This window comes from Vipera ursinii, assembly GCF_947247035.1.
Source record: "Vipera ursinii genome assembly, chromosome: 6".
Lineage (NCBI taxonomy): Eukaryota > Metazoa > Chordata > Lepidosauria > Squamata > Viperidae > Vipera > Vipera ursinii.
The window spans coordinates 5,147,905-5,168,937 of NC_139515.1; the positions used below are offsets into that span (position 1 = coordinate 5,147,905).

General features: G+C 39.9%; 1 protein-coding gene and 1 long non-coding RNA gene across 2 annotated transcripts; one reads left to right on the plus strand and one right to left on the minus strand.

Annotated features, from left to right (window-relative positions):
* Positions 1-522: 522 nt before the first annotated feature.
* LOC310642883 lies at positions 523-2,645 on the plus strand. The gene is made up of 2 exons (XR_014492980.1): positions 523-636; positions 2,374-2,645. It is a non-coding gene; the product is annotated as an uncharacterized lncRNA (long non-coding RNA).
* Positions 2,646-11,615: 8,970 nt separating this feature from the next.
* On the minus strand, positions 11,616-19,633 carry REDIC1 (regulator of DNA class I crossover intermediates 1; the record flags this gene model as incomplete). The annotated part of the gene is made up of 6 exons (XM_083366540.1): positions 11,616-11,678; positions 15,446-15,512; positions 16,729-16,861; positions 17,498-17,633; positions 18,085-18,124; positions 19,611-19,633. The coding sequence occupies 6 exons, from the start codon at positions 19,631-19,633 to the stop codon at positions 11,616-11,618; spliced, it is 462 nt and encodes a 153-aa protein (XP_083222666.1).
* Between the last annotated feature and the right edge of the window lie 1,400 nt (positions 19,634-21,033).

Here is a 21,033-nt window from a genome sequence, read left to right on the forward strand (position 1 = left end):
TTTTTTGTTTATGAAAAGAAATAATACAGGAATTATTTAGAGCCTGCATTTTTCCCCCTTTTCCTCTTTAAGCTATTATAACTTTCAGCTAGTCTCAGGATTGGGACCATAATGGAGCCCACCCCATTACGGCCACACGTTGCAACGGCTGTTAAAACATCTCATCTAATGTCCCCTGAATTTTGATCATCTGACTATTGAGGATGTTGCAATGGTCGCAAGTGTGAAAAACGGTCATAAGTCCCCTTTTCCAGTGCTGTTGTAACTTTGAACAGCCATTAAGCGATCCTAAGTCGGGGACTACCTGTAAATCACAAAGAAGTGATATTCCAATCCTGAACTCATTCCTTTTTCTTCTTTTTTTTTTTTAAAAAAAGGATTTATCTTGGGTACCCCTCCCTCATCTGATCACCACAGATTTGATATTTCCATTATTTTCTGAATGTGACCGAGTGCAAATAAATGGCTAAATTCTTACGCCTGGAAGACAATGCAGATTACTGTCCTGTTGTCCCTCTCGGCAGGTCTGTGCCATTATCGCTTAATGAGTTTCCAGAGAAGGGAACTGCAAGAATAAGCTAAAAGCCAAGTGACCTGCTGGTTTGTGTGCAAACGGAAAAGATTTTATAATTAAAGGTAACGTAAACATAACCACAGCAGCTGAAGCAATTTATTTAGGAGGTAAGACACAGAAATCTCACGTGCTGCAGACTGCTAGTGTTCCAACCTCTCTCTGTGTCGGCGTCTCTGCGTGAAAATGTGTTACTCTCCGCTAAGGTCCTTGCAGAAAAAAAGAAAAAAGCGGTAACACAGAAGGGACCCCATTATTCTTCCAACCCCTTTTGACTGAATCCAGCTATAAAAGCAGCAAAGGTGTTTGTTTTTCTCCCCCGCCTTCCCCATTCTACCGTTTTCGTATATTTAATGAAAGCAGACAGGTCCCTGTATCTTAAGAGGAAAGATGCTTCTTGCAAAAAAAATTGATTTAGTAACTAGCGGGATGAAGAAAGCAGAGCTAGTAGGCCCAAGTCTCCTAGGAAACGACCACTGGATTTGCTGTTATCTTCCAAATAGGCTTATAAAATTGGAGTCTCCTGGTGGTGCATAAAAGAGAGAGAGAGAGAGAGAGAGAAGTTGATGGGAGATAGAAGCCTGTGGCTGCAAATGTTGGATTATCAAACAATGAAGATAAATCTTCAATCTGAAAGCTTAGGAACAAAATTAGTTTCTTCCCTTTATTTTCTTTCCCCGATTACTGAATGATACTGCGTACATGCTAGAAACATGGATATCACCCACGCACTCGTTACCTCCCGTATAGATTACTGCAATGCTCTCTACATGGGGCTGCCCTTAAAGACCACCCGGAGGCTTCAGCTGGTGCAGAATGCGGCTGCACGGGTAGTGATGGGAGCACCCCGATACTCCCATATTACACCCCTCCTGCGTGAGGTGCATTGGTTACCGGTTGCCCTCCGGGTGAGATTTAAGGTGCTGGTACTTACCTTTAAAACCCTACATGGCTTAGGACCGGGATACTTGCAGGACTATCTGCTGCCGGGAACGAATTCCCATCGCCCAGTACGCTCACACAGAGAAGGCCTCCTCAGGGTACCGTCGGCTAGACAATGTCGCCTTGCGACCCCCAGGGGAAGAGCCTTCTCTGTGGGAGCGCCAGCCCTATGGAACCAACTTCCCCTTGAGCTTCGGATGACCCAAGATCTCTGGTCCTTTCGCCGCGGCCTCAAAACACTCCTTTTCCACCTGGCTGACCTGGACTGACAGGCATTTTAATTATGTTTACAATTTTTAATTTATTTTTAATTTTTAATTTTAATTTATTGCACAGATGACTTTAATTTTAATTTTATCTTAATTTCTGTTATATGTTATTGTTGTTAGCCGCCCTGAGTCCTTCGGGAGATAGGGCGCCATATAAGTCCCAATAATAAATAATAAATAAATATCTCCATTGGAGATAGAAAGCCCTCGATAGCCACGTTTGCCAATATTGTAAAATATTTAGGAAACGGGTTTGCACGAGCCAGTCCCATGTAGAGAATCCTCCTCCAGCAGGAAGCCACCTAACTAAATAATCCTTTTCTGAAATTCAGTTTGCTTGCAAGATAATTAGATTGGCAGGGCACATTCACACATGCTCTTGCCAGCTGTGCTGGTGATCTCAAAAAGAACGTTAGTACTTTCTCAAATACGTTAATATCTTCTAAAAGTGGAGGCAGTTGTGTGCCTTTCCTAACCACCTACCAAACGCCACCACAAGGACTTTGAAGGTGTCCTCAATGGAGGGGGGGGAAAGAACCAATTTGTCAACTGTTAGTATCTTAATAGCAATTTTTCCATCAAAATCTTTAGGACTACCTCAAATCCCTGGAGAGTGAGAAGTCTATATGTGAACGTGCCAACAGAAAGTAAAACAGCAAAAGAAAGAAGAAAAAGGGGAACAGGTCAGCAAAGGGACACAACTGCCCAGGCTGACAATAGATGCAGTTCAAAGCTGCGATTTACTCACTGCTGAAAATTCTACCAAAATCATTTGATCGACAAGGGTTAACCCGATAGAACAGAAAATTAGCCACCCAGAGTGGTAAGATGGATGGTCAATAAATTTCATAATAATAAATAAATGAGTAAATTTGTAGCTCAGGGTTGAACTGTGGAGTCCTCGGTTCTCTCTGAGCTTGGCGGTTTTCCCGCAAATGTTTCATCACCAAACTAGGTAACATCATCACAGCTAGCAATGAAACGTCTGCAGGAAAACCAAGTTCAGAGAGCACCAATGCTTAGCCGTGTGAATCCTTCTAGTCAAGTGTTTCTGGGGTATCCATCAAAGGGTGGAACAATATAACGACAGCGCCTCTTCGTAATATATCGCTTGGCCCAGATCCATTATTTGAACATCCGAGCTAGTTGCGTGCTGCATTTGAAGTGCAACAATGCATTGAGGCTTGCATTGGTGGAGAAGGCACACTGCCGCCTGCAATTTGGTGTGTGGCGGTAGTAGCCGTGTCCCTGTCTGCGGACTGGAGTCCCAACCCCCGGTCCATGGACCAGTACAGGGCTGCGGCATGCTAGCAACCGGTCCGCACAAACAAGCAAAGCCCCGTCCGCGGCACACAAAACCATGCCCCTCCTCCGGTCCACGGAAAAACCTCTCTCCACGGAACGGATCCCCGGTGCCCGAAAGGTTGGGGACCTCTGAGATACACAATCGAACCCAAAATTTCTGTTGCTAAGTTGAGACCATTGCTAGGTGAGTTTTGCCCCATTTTTACCACCTTCCTAGCCACAGTTGTTAGGTGAATCGCTGCGGTTGTTAAGTTAGTGCCTTCCCCATTGATTTGGCTTGTCAGAAGATCGTGAAATGCGATCACGTGACCCTGGGACACTCCAACGCCAGTTGCCAAGCGGCTGAATTCTGATCATGTGACTTTAGGGCTGTTGCAATGATCGTAAGTGTGAAAAATGATGATGTCACTTTTTTCAGTGCCGTCGTAACTTCGAACAGTCACTAAGTGAACGGTTGTAAGTCAAGGACTCCGTGTGTGTGTGTGTGTGTGTGTGTGTGTGTGTGTGTGTGTGTGTGTGTGTTGCTTTCTTTCCCATCCATCTCTGAATCTCCCTCTCTCCAGAAAAAGCAGTTCTTGGTTATTTGTTTCTTCTAAATTCTGCACAGACCTGTGAATTCTACAAGTGGGGATTGCAGTATGTTGGTTTAATGTTAAGAGAAACTCTTAAAAGAGCCACACAGTGCAGCCAAGGTATGTTCTGTGTGTGGATTGAACTCTAGCACAGCTAAACCTTTCCAGTAAGAAGCAATTCATTTAAAACCGATGTTTATTTTAATGAGATGCAGGTAACTTTAGAACACAATTTCATTTTTTCCAAGGCTCAAGGTCTTCCAGGCTGAGAACAGCCATGGAGTCTGCTAAGATATCCAGTCACATGCTTCAAAGAGGACAAAGGCATTACACAGCAACTTGCTCAGCCCTCTTTTTTCTTCAGTAAGACTTAGTATCTCTCTCTCTTTGCTTAACCGATGAGATGATACTAACAATACTTGTCCTTTAAATTAGCTTTTTTTCAACCACAGACCGACCCACATGGATATGGCAAAACTGAAGGCAGGAATGGATAGGAAAGTGCCTTCCTTAGCACAGCAGTTGTTCAAACAGTAAAACTAAAATAAGCTGTCATTCCTGAATTACAGGCAACATACGGTAGCTACGACAACAGCAAATTTCAAATCTCTTAAACCAGAAGATGTTCAATATAAAAGCAAGAATTGGTGAATTAAGTCCCTGTTTAAAGGAGGGCTGAAATATAACTATTCAGGAGCATTCTTAAAAACTCCCAATTTCCGATGCAGAAATTCTTCATTTCTAATATAGCTTCTGATAGTATTAAGAGTTTACAATACAATGGAAATCTATTGGTCCAATCCCTCAATCTTTCATCCAATTTATTTACTGTGGGAAATCTGCTCCTTCACCTATCAATGAATAACAGGATGAAGTGTGCCCTCTTCTCTTTATTTTTGCATGCTTAGTTATAGTTTAACCAGGAAACTTATGTTTAAAGATTGCTTAAAAACAAAATAGCAAATGAACTCTGGGTGAGGCTCTTCAGCCATAATTTTATGGTGCAGACATCATTTAAAAATGAGGATTCACCCGTTCCTTTCCTCCTGTTCCCAGCTCAGCTGAAGAGGACAAATGCTTCAGCTTGCCAACCAATTCTGGCCTGCAGGACTCATTATGGCAGAACTGGGCCACTGTGCATTATTGGCTTTAGGTAGAAAAGGACAAAATACAAACAAATTAAGTATTGTTTTCACAAGAGACATTTACATTAAACTACGTTAACAGAACTGAAAGGTACAGGAAGATTTATTTAGTCACGGGATGGAGAAAACAGTTAGCCAGAAGATAAAAGCTGCTAACCCACACGAGCAATATATTCTATATGTTGTTTTCATCAATGTTATTATAATTGCTTAACTCCCCGCAGTTTTGTGACACACGTATTTAAGTATCCCTCGATCTGTATAATGAAACAAGAGCTGGGAAACGTGTATGCTGGAAGGAACACATTAATTTAAGCTCTGTTCTTGACTGCACTGCCAATGAATATGTATGTTCGGGCGCATTTCCCCCGCCTCCCCACTTTTGTTTGTTAGACCGAGCTAGGCTGACCTTGCCACTGTGAAACAAGCTGCTTCAGGAGACAAATTCTTAATCAACAAAGCATTTCTATTTGCAGGCTGGAGGACTGCACTTTCTGCTGGAGCGTTCTGCCCTCCAGCGGTCTCTACCTTGCTAGTCGAAGACACAATTTCAGCACTGTGGGTGTAGGACAGCTCCTTCGTACACTTGCAGCCCCGGATGATGACACACTGCACAGCCGCGTTGCATTTTTCTCCAGGCTCAGCAAATGCCTCTGTCTGAGACGAAGCATCGTGCTTCCCCTTATCATTCAGGTCTAATAACTGCAATTTAGCTCTGTTCTTTTTTGGAGTTATGGCAGATTTTGCCTGGGGTTGAATAGTAACTGTACACCGGGGCCTGCCGTCAAAGAGGCAAACATACTCTGACCTCTGACGTCCTGGTCCCCAGTAGGGATCGCTGGAAGTCCTTGAAAAAGAGCCTTCAGATGAGGCTTCTTCATTCCACTCCTCCGCTTTGGACTGTTGAAATAAATCTGAGTCAGTGTAATCCTTTGACAGTGGCCAATAAATCACCATGATTGTTAATGAGTCCTTTTTAGTGTCCGTGTGACCCTTGCAATATTATTATTATTATTATTATTATTATTATTATTATTATTATTATTTATTATTATTATTTAGATTTCTATACCGCCCTATTCCCGAAGGACTCAGGGCGGTATAGAAATGCTAATGTAAATGGAAGGGAACCGCATAACGGAAGAGAAATGATAATATAATGGAAGAGAAACACTCCAGCTTCAAAGCACTGCCAATAGTTTTGCTTTCCATCAATCCATTAAATTAGCTAGAATTAATGTCCACGATGCTATCAGCTGTTCTATTTTCATGGGCATGATGGATCCGTGAGGGGGCTTCTGTGCGTTCAAAGAATGTGCGGAGGGATTCGGAGCCCACAGTGCGCAAGCACTTGAACCACAAACTTGTGTAACTTTAAGAGTGCCTTTTTCCTTACCTCATCAGATGAAGAACTGGTCAGTCCATCTGCTTGCTCTGGAGAATAAATGGGTGACTGGCTGTTCCACTGGGAATCGTCCTCTGAAGAACAACAAAACTCTTTCGAGTTTGTGTGGAGAAACTCTAAAACAGTTCACTAGGCTTACAACCACCACCGAGCGCAAAATCGCCACTGGCTAAGCAAGGCAGTTGTGACGTGAGGCATGCCCCCATTTTGCAACCTTTTCACCATGGTTGTTAAGCGAATCGCTGCTGTGCTAAGTGAATCAGGGAACTGTTAAATGAATCCGGCTTCCCCACCCACCCACCCCCCATTAACTCTGCTTGTCAGAAGATTGCAAAGGGTTATCCCAGGACCCCAGGATTCTGCCACTATTGTAGATATATGCTGGTTGGTTTTAATGACATGACTGTGGGGATGTTGCAACAGTCATAAGTAGGAAACCGGTGTAATGTGAAGACGACCTGTAACTCTTTTAATAAATGCAAAATGCAGCCCAGCAAGCTGTTAGCTAGATTGTTTTTTTAAATTTTCTCCAGTAGCATATTGATATTTCTGATATTTCAATCTCCCACCTATTTTGGGGAGATTCCTGCATCACAGCCTTGCAGACCCTGCCCGGCCAAATGTTGCGTAGGAAATTAAAGGCACCCCAGCATTTTTGTGCAGTACCGATCTTTAGTATAATTGTAATCATATTGTGGGAAAGATTGCTCAACATTTTGCTGTGGTTCTAACAGGGAATCCACTGTAGGGATTACAAGGTGTTAACAGTATGTATTTATATGAGTTCTTGGCTCACTTCTACAGCTAGTCATCCCAGGTCCCAGGTGTGCACACAAAAAAAGCACACTTCTGATTCTATGGTAATCCTTGATTTATTGAATCCAAAACTTCTGTTGCTAAGTGAGACAATTGTTAAGTGAGTTTTGCCTCCTTTTATGACTTTTCTTGCCAGGTTGCAGTTGTTAAGTTACTAACACGATTGTTAATCTGGCTTCCCCCATTGACTTGGCTTGTCAGAAGGTTTCAAAAGGTCATTACATGACCCCGGGATTCTGCAACCATCGGAAATCCAAGACAGTGGAGAAGCGTCCGAATTTTGATCGCAAGGAACATATGGGGTTGCTGCAACGGCCCTAAGTGTGAAAAATGGTCCTAAGTCACTTTCCCCCCCCCAATGCCTTTTAACTTTGAATCGTCGCTAAATGGAAGGCTGTAAGTTGAGGGCTACCTCTATTAAAAATGGCGATGAGGCAAAGGAAGGCTGGAAACCTCTCCCTCCTTCTATAAGCCACGTATGAATATTATGAAGTCATAAAATGTTAATGAAGACATGAAATAGTTTATCACTGTACGATTCCTTAAGACAGTGCTTCCCAATTTTTTTCCTTCGTTACCCAAAACTGCTGATCAGAAGGTTATTTTTGCCCAATATAGATCAGGGGTCTTCAAACTCATCCCTTGGATGACTTGTGAACTTCAACTCCCAGAATTCCTCAGCTAGCGTGCCTGGCTGAGGAATTCTGGGAGGGGTCTTCAAACTTGGCCCTTGGATGACTTGTGGACTTCAATTGCCAGAATTCCTCAGCCAGCATGCCTGGCTGAGGAATTCTGGGAGGGGTCTTCAAACTCGGCCCTTGGATGACTTGTGGACTTCAACTCCCAGAATTCCTCAGCTAGCGTGCCTGGCTGAGGAATTCTGGGAGGGGTCTTCAAACTCGGCCCTTGGATGACTTGTGGACTTCAACTGTCAGAATTCCTCAGCCAGCATGCCTGGCTGAGAAATTCTGGGAGGGGTCTTCAAACTCGGCCCTTGTATGACTTGTGGACTTCAACTCCCAGAATTCCTCAGCCAGGCACGCTGGCTGAGGAATTCTGGCAGTTGAAGTCCACGAGTCACAAAAGGGCCAAGTTTGAAGAGCCCTGATATAGATAAAACCAATTATCCCTGTTGTGATTGGGTGATGGGTTCAGATGTTGTCACCCCAAGAAAAATCATTTTTTCTCAATTTTGGATAATTTACTCAGTTTGGGAGGCATTCTTTAAGAGGACTAAGAAATACTTTACTGTTCATGTTAGACTTTTTCCATTCTCGACAAGGCCATTAGGGCCAAAGGGCAGAGGGTGTCTTTTTTTCTCCATCGTTAAATGTGAAACCATTTAAGACAACGAAGAGGCCTAGAATGAGAAGGCGGCTATTAATGAATTTCAAATGAAAACTCACCATTTTGCCTGCTTTGCTTCCAATGCTGGTCAAAGTCACTGTAAACTTCCTTATCCAGCTTTACAAAAAATTAAAAAAATGATATTAGTATCTTTTTTTTGCCACAACTATTTTTCTTTAGCTTCTCTTTCAGGTCCTGGCATCAGGAATTTGCTCAGGAACATTCTGTTGTTGACAACATAACGTGGGAAAAATTCTTCTCTTACGCCAAGGAAAGAATGCTCCGTTTCTCAGTGAGTTGGTTCCAGTGCCAAGTAACCCTCAACTTGCTACCACAGTTCAGCCCAAAGTTTCTCTGGCTAAGGGAGACAGTTGTTAAAGGGAATTTTGCCCCATTTTATGACTTTCCTTGCCACATTTGGGTCACTGCAGTGGTTAAACTGCATTTGTTAAGTGAATCTGGCTTCCGCCATTGAGTTTGCTTGTCCGAAGATCGCAAAAGGTCATAAAAACGTTCCAGTGGGTCTGAATTTTGATCACATAATCACGGGGATGCTGCAATGGTTGTAAAGTATGAAAAACGGTCCTAAGCCACTTTTTCCAGTGCCGCTGTTAACATTGAATAGTCATTAAACGAATGGTTGTAAGTCAAGGACTGTCTGTATAGCTCTTGCAAGAATACATTTCTTGATGTCTTCACTAATGTAATTACATAATCATTCCATTAAGGAACTCAAGTTTCTTTCCCACTAAAGCCTTACCGAAGAAAATGGGTACTTGCGATATAGCCCCAGAGAAACAGCAAATGTGTCTTTTGTGCTTATTGTGCAAATGATCTTTCAGCATGCAAAGGGCAGATTGTTTGGCATCTGCTATGTAGCTGCTGACTACTCATATACTCTGTACGCAAATCAACTTGAGAGGTTATTGGTTTTGTACCACTCAGCCTTGTTCCTCTAGCAAGTTAACAAAATGTAAAATGAGAACAAAATGTAAAAAAAAAAAAGAATTACAAGCAGCAAGGAAAATCCACCAGGCAACTTTTTTTAAAAAATGTTTTTAATATTTTATCACTGGGGCTTGTTAGTTTAATATTTTTTTAACATTTGTATTAGTGTGTTTTGTTGTTAGCTTCCCTCAGTCCTTCGGGAGATAGGGCGGCATATAAGTCCCAATAATAAATAAATAAATAAATAAACTTTGTTTGAACAGCTTATGTAAAAAAAATTACCGTTTCATGCTCGAAAATCTTCGAATAATCCATATTGGGATTGGGGTGGCCTTTCTTCCTGCTGGAAAATACGGTGAGAAAGAATAAAGCAGAGTTAATTCCCCAAGTTCAAATTACCAATATTGTGGTACACTCGAGTTTAGGAAACGTAAGTAAATTATGTAAGGCTAATTCAATAATTGTTCTTAGCAAGTTCATCTCATAAGCACCCACTAAATAGCTGGCCTCTTCTAGAACCAAGAAAAATCTAACGGTAGGAGCCTATTCTAATATGTAGGCAGAATACTCTACAGTATAAAATATAACTCAACAAACATAACAGTAACTTTGAGATAAACATCTAGGCCCTGATCGAATACACAGAAAAGTATTTGCTTGCAATAGTCAAATCCCTTCTCATTTCTTACACTCAAAGCACTGCTGTCAATTTTCATCCTGGATGAAAGAAAGGTGGAGAATTGCTACACCGGAAGACCCAGTGTTGTCATTATAATATATGAATGAATATCATCCAAGTCCCCTCCGTGGGCTCTAACCTGTTAGGGCACATCTTCCAGGCTAACTGCACAATGACTGTAAAGTTGCCTTAGAAAACTAAATCACTGGGCACTGGTGTGTGCAGTTTTCTTGCATAACAGGTGCCAGCAAGTGCTACCACAAACAGTTTGTGTCATTGTTCGTTCGTTTGTTATTTGTTTGTATTCCACCTTTCTTGTTTTTACAAATAATTCGAAGTGGCAAACATACCCAATACTCTTCCCTCTATTTTCCTCACAACAACCCGGTGAGCTGGGTTGGGTTGAGAGACAGTGACTGGCTCAAAGTCTCACCGTCCCCTAGGGATTGGCTTAAAGTCACCCTTAGGCTGGCTTTCTTGCCTAAGGCAGGACTAGAACTCAGAATCTCCTGATCTCTAGGCCAGCACCTTAACCACTCAGCCAAGCTGGCTCTGTATAATAAGCAAGTTGGTAAGGGACATGGTGGCTCAGTGGGTTAGGACGCTGAGCTTGTCGATCAGAAGGTCGGCAGTTTGGCGGGTTGAATCCCAAGTGCCGCGTAGCAGAGTGAGCGCCTGTTACTCGTCCCAGCTTCTGCCAACCTAGCAGTTCGAAAGCACATAAAAATGCAAGTAGAAAAATAGGGACCACTATGGTGGGAAGGTAACAGCGCTCTGTGTGCCTTTGGTGTCTAGTCATGCCGGCCACATGACCACAGAGACGTCCTCAGACAAGTGCTGGCTCTTTGGCTTTGAAATGGAGAAGAGCACCGGCCCCTAGAGTTGGAAATGACTAGCATGCATGTGCGGGGGAACCTTTACCTTTACCTTAAGTATTGATTTAGTGATTTAGTGACAGATTTTATTTTCCTGGGCTCCAAGATCACTGCAGACGGGGGACTGTAGCTAAGAAATTAAAAGACACTTGCTCCTTGGGAGGAAAGCCATGGCAAATCTAGACAGCACACTAAAAAGCAGAGACATCACCCTGCCAACAAAAGTGTGTATAGTCAAGGCTATGGTCTTCCCATTTGCAATGTATGGCAGTGAAAGTTGGACCATAAGAAAGGCTGAGTGCCAAAGAATTAAGGCCTTTGAACTATGGTGCTGGAGAAGACTCCTGCGAGTCCCTTGGACTGAAAGGCGATCAAACCGGTCAGTCCTAGAGGAGATCAACCCTGACTGCTCTTTAGAAGGCCAGATCCTGAAGTGGAAACTCAAATCCTTTGGCCACCTAATGAGAAGGAAGGACTCACTGGAGAAGAGCCTAATGCTGGGAAAGGTTGAGGGCAAGAGAAGAAGGGGACGACAGAGAATGAGGTGGCTGGATGGAGTCGCCAAAGCAGTAGGCGTGAGCCTAAAGGGACTCCAGAAGATGGTAGAGGACAGAAAGACTTGGAGGAACATTGTCCATGGGGTCGCGATGGGTCGGACACGACTTCGCAGCTAACAACAACAAGTATTGATTGTGAAATGCTTGCTGGTCACTTTGACTGTAGCTACTCAAAGCGAGTCGCTTAGTCTATGAAAATAAAGACGACGCTGTAGTAGTTCAGCACTAGTTTGAAGTTTATGCTCGGCTGGGGAAAAAAGGAACAATAACATTGGAAGGCAGAAAGCCTCTGTGCGTGGGCATATTAGAGCTGCTTTCTGGTAATCTGTGACTGAAAATGCTTCTCGTACATCCATCTTATAAGAATACTTTCTCACAAACTATGTGAAGAATCCTCATACTATAGTACCATTCTATATGTGAATGAAACTCTTTTTTTTAAAAAAAGAGCTCACCTATTCTTTATGTAATTCTGTATAGTTTTTGGTGCCTTTGTATATTCCTTTTCATTTTTAAAACCTCCTGCAAAACAAAACAAAAAAAAGTCTTAAAATTTTTAAGTTCACATGAAATTAAAAAAAAGAAAGAGGATGGGTCATAAATCAGTGGTGTTTTTCCTCCTTCAGCAATGTCTTCATTAATTTCACTTACTCATAGGTTCAGTACCCTACTACTAAAATAACAGAACTGTGCATTTTTATGATCTGTTGTAGATCAAAACATATCTTAGTCGTTGAATTGAATATGCAATTAATGAATCAGTTGGGTCACTCCATAATAAGGCTTTATTATGCTTAATTCTGCTTTCAAATCTGCCAAACCCTCCATGTACACCAATATTATTGGGGAGCAACCGTCCCAGTCAGGAGGAGGAATCAATTAACATGGACTCATTATGTAAATACAAGAGGCCAAGGTCCCCTTTAAATGCCTTTGAGCTTTATCTGGTCTCTCTCAGGTGAATCTGCCAATCTGGGAAGATTCCTGTATTAGAGGCAGAGAACAATAAAGTAGCTACTTTGAACTCTATACTTGTGGGTCTGGTGGTTTGTGCCTGACAAGATAATAGTCAAAACATTTTAAAGATCAGTTCCTCCAACATCACGTGGAGAACAATGAGAACCAAGTCATAAAAGGGATGGCTTGGTTCTCATTCTGTAAAGGTTTCATGGAACAAACAGGCTGTTATTTAGGCTACAGAAAGAGATTCATTTCTCCAGGCCAAATCTTCGGGTCCAACCACAATTGCATTCCCTCTTTTCCCTGGTTAATCATGGTTGTCATTTACACATTTCGGAAATCATCTGCAAGAGACAATATTGTCCCTTCGGTTAGTGGTATTATTTAAATGCAGTAATTGTACATGAGTGCAGCGATGCTCCAGATAGCCAGGCAAGACATTCCTGCAATGCGTAACTCTTTTCCCACCCACATCCAATGCCTGCCTTAATAAAATTTAAAACAATGTTAATCAGCCTCCTCATTACATTTGCTACTTGCATTGCGAACATTTACCTATATTATCAAAGAATGTAGTAAGTTTTTGTTGATCAGAAAACTCTACAGGTTTTCTTTTCTGGATACTGCAGTGTTTGGACTGATTCCAAACTGGATTCTGGTTTGTCGCGTTTAAGCTTTGGTTGTTAAGGCAGCAAATCATCTCGGGAGCTGTGAGGATGCTGGTGAGGTCCCTCTCAGCTGCACAGTGGGGACCCGTCATCTGATGCATTTCTTCACCGTCATACAGGCTGGGTTTACTGAATATTTCTTTTGCATCGCCAGCATCTGTGAATAGCTGGTCGATATGGCTTTTGTTAGCAAAAGAACAGTAAGATTGAGAAGGAGGAAATGCCAGAAACTGATTGTCCTCGTCAAACAAACTTGCAATTGGCTGAAAGCTGGTATCTTGGCTAGTCGTTATCAGATCATTTACAGTACCAAACAGTGATTCTTCTCTGTTAGCTTGACTGTTTCCAAAATCCTTATCAATGGAGTAACCGTATCCTGGACTTGGAGAGGAGTGGGGCGGGGGGGGGGGGGAAAGGTAAAATGTGAATTGCTGGTATGGTACAGACAGTATCAATGTGCAAGGTTTTAAAATTTATTTTTACTTAATATGAAAGATGGACTTCTTGCTCACATGACATTGTTCCGAGGTTTAGAATACTGCAATAATTATAATATCGATTTTTATTCTTAAAGAAAACCTGGAAATGTGAGTCTTCTATCTTTCATTTGAAATGTATTGTTCAATAACTGTGACTAACCAGTCTAACCACTGTATGTCACTGTGGCTCCATTATTGTCAGGAAAAGAGGGTTAAGAAATGCCAGAGGAAATGACAGCAGAGCATAAAATACCTAAGGAATCATCTAAGAATTTTGAAGTGTTCTGATTTGGACCATCACTCACGCTATACCTAATATTTTAAACAAATCAAACAGAACCAACGATACTGTATTTAATCACTCATTCATTTTTCTGAATGTGTACATTCAGAAAAAAAGAACTGCTGTACTCTCCGTCACATTTGATAATATTCTCTTTAATTTGGCTATTACTTAGGTAGTGCTTAAATATATTTAGCTTCATGTATTTAAGCCTTGGTGGAGCAGTGGGCTAATGCCTCCTTAAGTAACACCAGCTGCCTGCAATTAGTGCAGGTTCGAGTCCCACCAGGCTCAAGGTTGACTCAGCCTTCCATCCTTCCGAGGTAGGTAAAATGAGGACCCAGATTGTTGGGGGCAATTAAGCTGACTTTGTAATAATGCCGCTTGGGGTGTGTGTGAAAGCCCTAACAAGCAGGCATATACATAGAATGAAGGCTACTGCTAAGCTTGTAAGCTGCCCTGAGTCTTCGGAGAAGGGCGGGATATAAATGTAATAAAAAAAAATTTGTAAACAGTGAAATGAGCAAAAAGCATAAGATAAGCACAATTTTGATTACTACATTATGCATGGCTGCAAGCATCTGCTTCAGTTTTATTTTCAACAAAACAAGTCATTTTGGGGGTCTAAGGAGAACTAAAGGAGCTGAGGAGAACTACAGTGAGATTGGTATACTGTATAGGTATTGATCTGTTTCCTTCACATAATCTCAAACAATAGCACAAGATTTCAACAATATAATTACATATCTCTATCTCTATCTCTCTATCTATCGTCCGCAAAAGAGACCTAAAACAAGATGGATCGACAATATCAGCAAATATTGTGGGCCCAAAGATGCCTTTATCCTTCAGTGGATAGACAATAGCTAAGATGATGATGATGATATAATAAATGAAATAATAAATGATTAACCTCCACTTTTCATAAGAAATTACGAGTTTATTAAAAATTCAAATGGAAAAATCACTATTGCAAAGAATTACACCCCCCACACACACACAAAGATAATGACACATTTAAAAGCACTGTAATACAATCAACAAATAATCTATCTCTACCTATTCAACTGCTGGAAATACAGACCAGCTGATGCATCTGGATCTGGGACATTGAATTCTTCTGGCCTGTAGGCTGTGGTAGAAAGCCAGAAATCTTCCTTTTTGTTATTTATTGTTTGAGTAGATCCCACATCCTGTCAACAGATTAAAAGAAGCCTTCATGACAGATTAGGTGTCTTCTAAGATATTTGTTCATTTTATACACTTAATTAACTTCAATGACAGGAATACATTTTTGTTTTAGAGAAGAACTGGCAAGCTGAAACCGTTTATTCTTTTACTTCATGGAATTGTCTAGTAATGTGCATTTATTTGCTTCACTATGCCTGTATTTTATTGTGTTTTTTTCTTTTATTATGCTGACGGATCTATATATCATTTTAATATTGTTTTGGGCAGGGTGATTGAGTAGAGCTATACAATGAAGTCGAGGCTTATTGTTAGTCTTCTACTCTACAAGCCGACATTAGGATTGTTCTAAAATTCATTCCATAAATACAACCCATAGCGTTATGTCTGACAGAGAGATGCAAGTGATAAATCTACTTTACTGAAAAGACCTTACTTCAGAAAGAACACTGGCTTTTTCATAGAGGTATTTTCTTCTACTGTCTAAGATTTCTTCTTGTATCCTATGGAAAACAATTCAAAAAGCAAAGCAAGTCACTGGTATATTTAAAAAACAACATATCATTCGTGCATTTTCAGGTAGAAGCAAACTGGATTTGAAACAAAGTTAAAGAAATTTACTGCTATAGGATAATCCTATGCAGACCTACCTGGATTTAGGTCCTGCTGCCTCCAATTTTAAATAAATGTGCATAAATTTCTGCTAATCGTTAACAAATCTAATTACACATTAAATCTCACACAACAATGGGAAGTCTTGGGGTAACTTCAAAACCAAAGGTTGTGTTGAGAGGGCCACCTAAATAAGGTACTGCATACATTGCTTGAATATAGAAAGGAAACAACATTTAATGAGTGAAACAAAAATCAGTATAAAGTGAGCAAGTTATCCTTTTATTATATGATGTAAATACAGGTCACCCTTGACTTACAACCTTTCATTCAGTGACCGTTCAAAGTTACAATGGCACCGGAAAAAAACTAACTTATGAGCGTCCTTCAGACTTATGACTGTGGCAGTCTCCCCATGGGTCACATGAGCAAAATTTGGACACTTGGCAACTGGCTCATACTTATGACAGTCACAAGGTCCCAGGGTCATGTGATCCCCCTTTGCAGCCTTCTGACAAGCCAGGTCAACAGGGGAAGCCAAATTCACTCTACAACCGTGTGTTAACTGCAGTGATTCATTTAATAATGGTGGCAAGAAAGGTTGAGAATGGGGCAAAACTCACTTAGTAACTATTGCTACAGGATTATCTGTAAACTAAATCTGGGACGGTTGAGGAAGACATCAGCAAATTATATGCAAGTATTTAGTTAACAATGTTTATAATTTCCCATGAGGAGAAATGAGGTTCAAAGTTCTGAAATGCAGTAGCAAGTTTTCATTTAACAGTTGTCAGCAATTTGATGCCCTGTAATCTGTATTCTCATGAGTTTAGGAACATGGAAATATCTGAGATTTTAATGAAGAGTACATTTTAGGAATATATTAACAGCCCTAAGATTATATTTTATCGCTTTTTTATTACGTTCACATCAATTTTAATGCAAGACAATGCTTGCAAAAAAGAAAACGATCCGGAAATCTGAGTACTTTAAGCATATGATTGGCAGTGACAGTTATCTGAAAAAAATTGCACTTGAAAATGCGGCGCCTGAAAGAAACAAAAGCATTTTACTGAAAACTGAAAAGATAATTGACATTTTATATACCTTTGCTGGATGTCATCAAGAGACAGCTTAGTTGGTCTGCATTCTGGTGACTTGGGAAATTCTACATTTTGCTTTCTCAAAGGAATTTTAGTTTCTCTGTTAATGTCTACATGAATTGGCCTTCGAATATTCTCTGTAATTAAAATAAAGATTATTAAAATAACGATTACAGTGAGTTAAACAGGAACACAATATATACCTATCTCTATCTTTATCTCTATATCTCTTTCTCTATATTTATGTCTCTGTATCTCTATACCTCTGTATCTCTATATCTATAATCTCTACAGTAAATCTATATATCTATGTCTATATCTATACACCTATAAGGGGCCAGTTTTTCAAATACAAATCCAAATAGGTATTAAAGGCTGCCTAGAAATGCAAACACAGCACCTGGCCTCAACCTTTAAAAGCAACTGTGTCTTTTCCTGCCTGGTGATAATTGCCATTAGGTCTTAGGGAAAAAAAGGCAGCTACTTTATGCATGGTAGAAGTGTTTTGTTTATGATCTTGTGTTCCAAAGTGCCTTATTAGAACTGAATTCTAATTCCCACTAGCTCTAATTCCCACTAGCAATTGGCAAGCACGATATTATGGGCTACAGCTTTTTGTGCAAATTCCTACTTCTAATTCCAATTAGCAAACTTGCAGTTCGGATGGAAAATACAATTGAAATTTGATGAAATGACTATTGAGACTACCACCTGGTGATGTGTCTTGTTTTTGAACGTTAAACAGTGTCCGTGAAATGCGCTCTTAATCTTACCAGCATTTTCTTTCTTTGTAGAGATCTGATGAACAACATAAAGATTGAGAAGGTCCAAACTGACAGCTGAACTTTTCAAAGGAGATACTCCCAGTAGCTTCATCTTGGACTTAAGTTTTTCCTTCTCAAAAAAATCCTGTTGAGAAGAGGTAGCAGTTTCATATTATAGACATTTTGTGTAGCGGTATTTCAACCACTTCTCTAGCAAACATGTTGATACGATTGATTTTTTTTTACTTTTCCTCTTGGAAATTAACATGTACATGAAGGTTACAACAGCAACTTTCGTTGTGGCTGCACAGAGAAATGTGATGGGCCTGAAATCCCTCAGAATCTTAAGAGTGGATCCCTGGGTCTTCCCAGATCTAGTTAAAAGTCTGCACAACAATGATAGTGAACAATTAATGATTTTAAAACAGCATTCAATATATCTGAAAATAGCTTCCCCTATAACTCCACTGTTATAGAATATGCAAACTTCTGCACTAGGTTCATTAACATTCTAATTATAAAATTATTATGTCAACGACGATGATGAAGATTTCTGGGTAGCTCAAGCGTATTTTTAGAGAGTAATCATTGCTTACTTTCTGTTTTCTTCTCTCTTTGGTAAGCAGGATTCTTCGACTAGAAGTTGGAAGAGAGAAAAGAAGAAGCATTTTTAAAACAGTTTCTAAAATTAATGAGCATGTGTAATATTGAAGCCAGATTTATTCAGCTATTAAATCAGAAGGGATTACTGATGTGCTTTTTCCTTGATTAAATTTCTTGCCCACTTAATTCAAAATTCTGAACTTAAAATTTATTTATTTATTTATTTATCTTTTTACTTACTTACTTACTTATTTATTTAATTTATATAGCCGCCAATCTCAATCAATTTCTCTGGGCAGCTTACGATTCAAAAAATACATACAATAATTAAAACAAGAAAAACACTTTAAAAACAAGGAAAGACCAAATAACAAATATTAAATAAAAATATTTGTTTAAAATAAAGCAGCCTATGTATCCCAATTTATGGTTATTGATTGGCACGATTAAGCATCAAAAACAGGCCTCATGGTCATTGTTATTTTACTTTTTAAATTTCTGAGGCAAAGTTTCCAATTTTTTTGGGGGGGGTGGAAAGGTAACATTTAAAAAAAAAACAAATAAGAACTACTAAAGGTTTTTCATGTCTAATTTCCTTGTTATGATACCAAGAGATGCTTGGCTGTTTTTGGAAAAATCAGCAATTTATAAAAATAAATGAAAAAACCAGAGATATTCAGAATTTGAATATTCCCATGAAATAGATCATAAACTAGGCCATGAGGTGTTAATCTGACTGGTTAATAACCTGTCATTGGAAATTTTGTTGAATTTCCTTCCATGACTAATATAAACAAACCATTACAATTGTCTCAGATTGACAGCTACAATTTAATTATTGGTCCAGTTTATATTTTCCCAAAATTTGGAAAGGATTTTTTCCCCCAGCTGGGGTTAAAAATATCTGCTAGATTAATTACAGTAAACTCAGTTTGATCCACCCAACTTTCAAATAACTGACTTCAAAATGGAGAAATCTGAGGGGTTTTCCCCTCTGTAGGTGCCAATATTTTAAAATATTTCTGGACTGCATTTCTCTGGTGAACCTAATCTGCCCCCGCAAAAAGAATACAATGAATGGGGTGGGTGGGTCAATAAAACATTTAAACAACAAATAAATTCTGGAGAGCAGGCAGAAGTTCAGAAGGGAAGGCACTGCCACGGCTTTGAAAATCCAAAGGAAATTATTCATTTTTGTTCCCTCCACCTGTCACAGTACTTTGCGGGCCTTGCATGTAACAATTGGAATTTTTAAAAAATCACTTTTTTTATTTTGCATTGATGTTGCTGTAGGGGGAAATTGAAGGAGGAAGGATCATGTTGGATACGTTCATGGCCTTAGATTGTTTGTAAAATCAATAAAGGTGGGATACAAAATAAAATAAAAAAATAAAATATAAAATAACTCAGCCTGGAAGGAGAGTGTCAACGTTAAAGCAGGTAGGTTTGTCCCCTCACAACAAAATCTTTCCTCAGGGGACAGTTGTGTAATTGTGGGGCTTTTTTTGGCTTCACTCACCGGGACCCCCCAACCCAGTTCATTTTTCCTCTGTCCTGCCAACACCACCCCTGACAGGCAGGCCACCCAGATGGCCACCAGCTGGAAAAGAAGGAAAGGAAAAAGGGAAGAAAGAAAAGAGGCAACTCCGGAGGGCCCTGAGGGGAAATGTCCAGTGGGGAAATCACAAGATGGCTGAGGGAAAGGCTCTCCTGGGTGTGTCAGCCTCTTCCTGAACCCAAGGTTTCAGTGGGCATCTCGGGAATGAAAAAAAATAAAATAAAAAAAAATAAGAGGCAATGAAATAAAGAGCAAAATGGGTGGTGGGAGAGAAGAGGGGAAATGAGGTTTTGGGGAAGGACTTGCAAAAAACGAGATGGATGCCCCAAATCTTCCAGATTCCCTGTTTGGCATTTGCAAGCAAAGTCACCGCAAACAAAGTCCTTCCATGCATATATGCATAAAATGCAACCTTGCAAGGGAAGAGCTTAATTCAAATCCCCGTTAATACACTTCCTCCCCTTTGGGGTCCTATGGAAAGGCCGAGCCCCCCCCCCCGAGAAAGTCCAGGGTCCCTTAAAGCCCTTTTTATGTAAAATCTGGGTGGATTCCCCCTTGGGGGTTGCAAGAGGGTGTGATTGATTGATTGATCAGGCAGATTTCCTAAATGCCAATAGGGCTGGGGCTAATCTCACCAGGAAATGATATTTCATTTCATTTATTTATTTTTTTTGTCTCCCTTTACTATTTTTACAAATAACTCAAGCCATCAAACATATCAACACACCTTCCTCCTTATAGATATGTTATATTATTGTATTATATATTATATTATATATTATTATATAATTGCATTATTTATTATTATATCATGGTATTATGTATTATGTTATGTTACGTTGCTATGCTATGCTATATATTGTATTATATTGTATTGTATTGTACTGTATTATATATTATGCTATGCTATGCTATATTATGCTATATTATGTTCTTCTTGTTCCTCTTCTTGACTTTGCCAAACCAATTACCCTTACCAGTTTTTTTAAATTTTTTTCTTTAAATGCTGCTTTTTTCCAGAGTTAAGTTTTTAAACAGGAGGAAGCTAAAGGTCACAATTAGTTCACATCTATCTTTTTTATTTTTAATGCCCATTAGTCGTAATTCTATCCGAATACAGGAGGAGTTATTGATTATTCAGTAAAAGAGGAGAGACAACCAAGGGGATATGCTTACATGACTAATTTCATAAACAGATGGAATAAGGAGGGTTTTATCTTTTGTATCGTTTAAATCAAACAGACATGGAAATGCACAAAATATGACTCAAGATCATACAGTAAATAGGACCAGTGTGTATTTTTATGCACTTATTTTGTAAATTAATGTACTGTTCCTCCCTGAATGGCTTTGTCTGTGTGTGTGTGTGCGCACGCACACACAC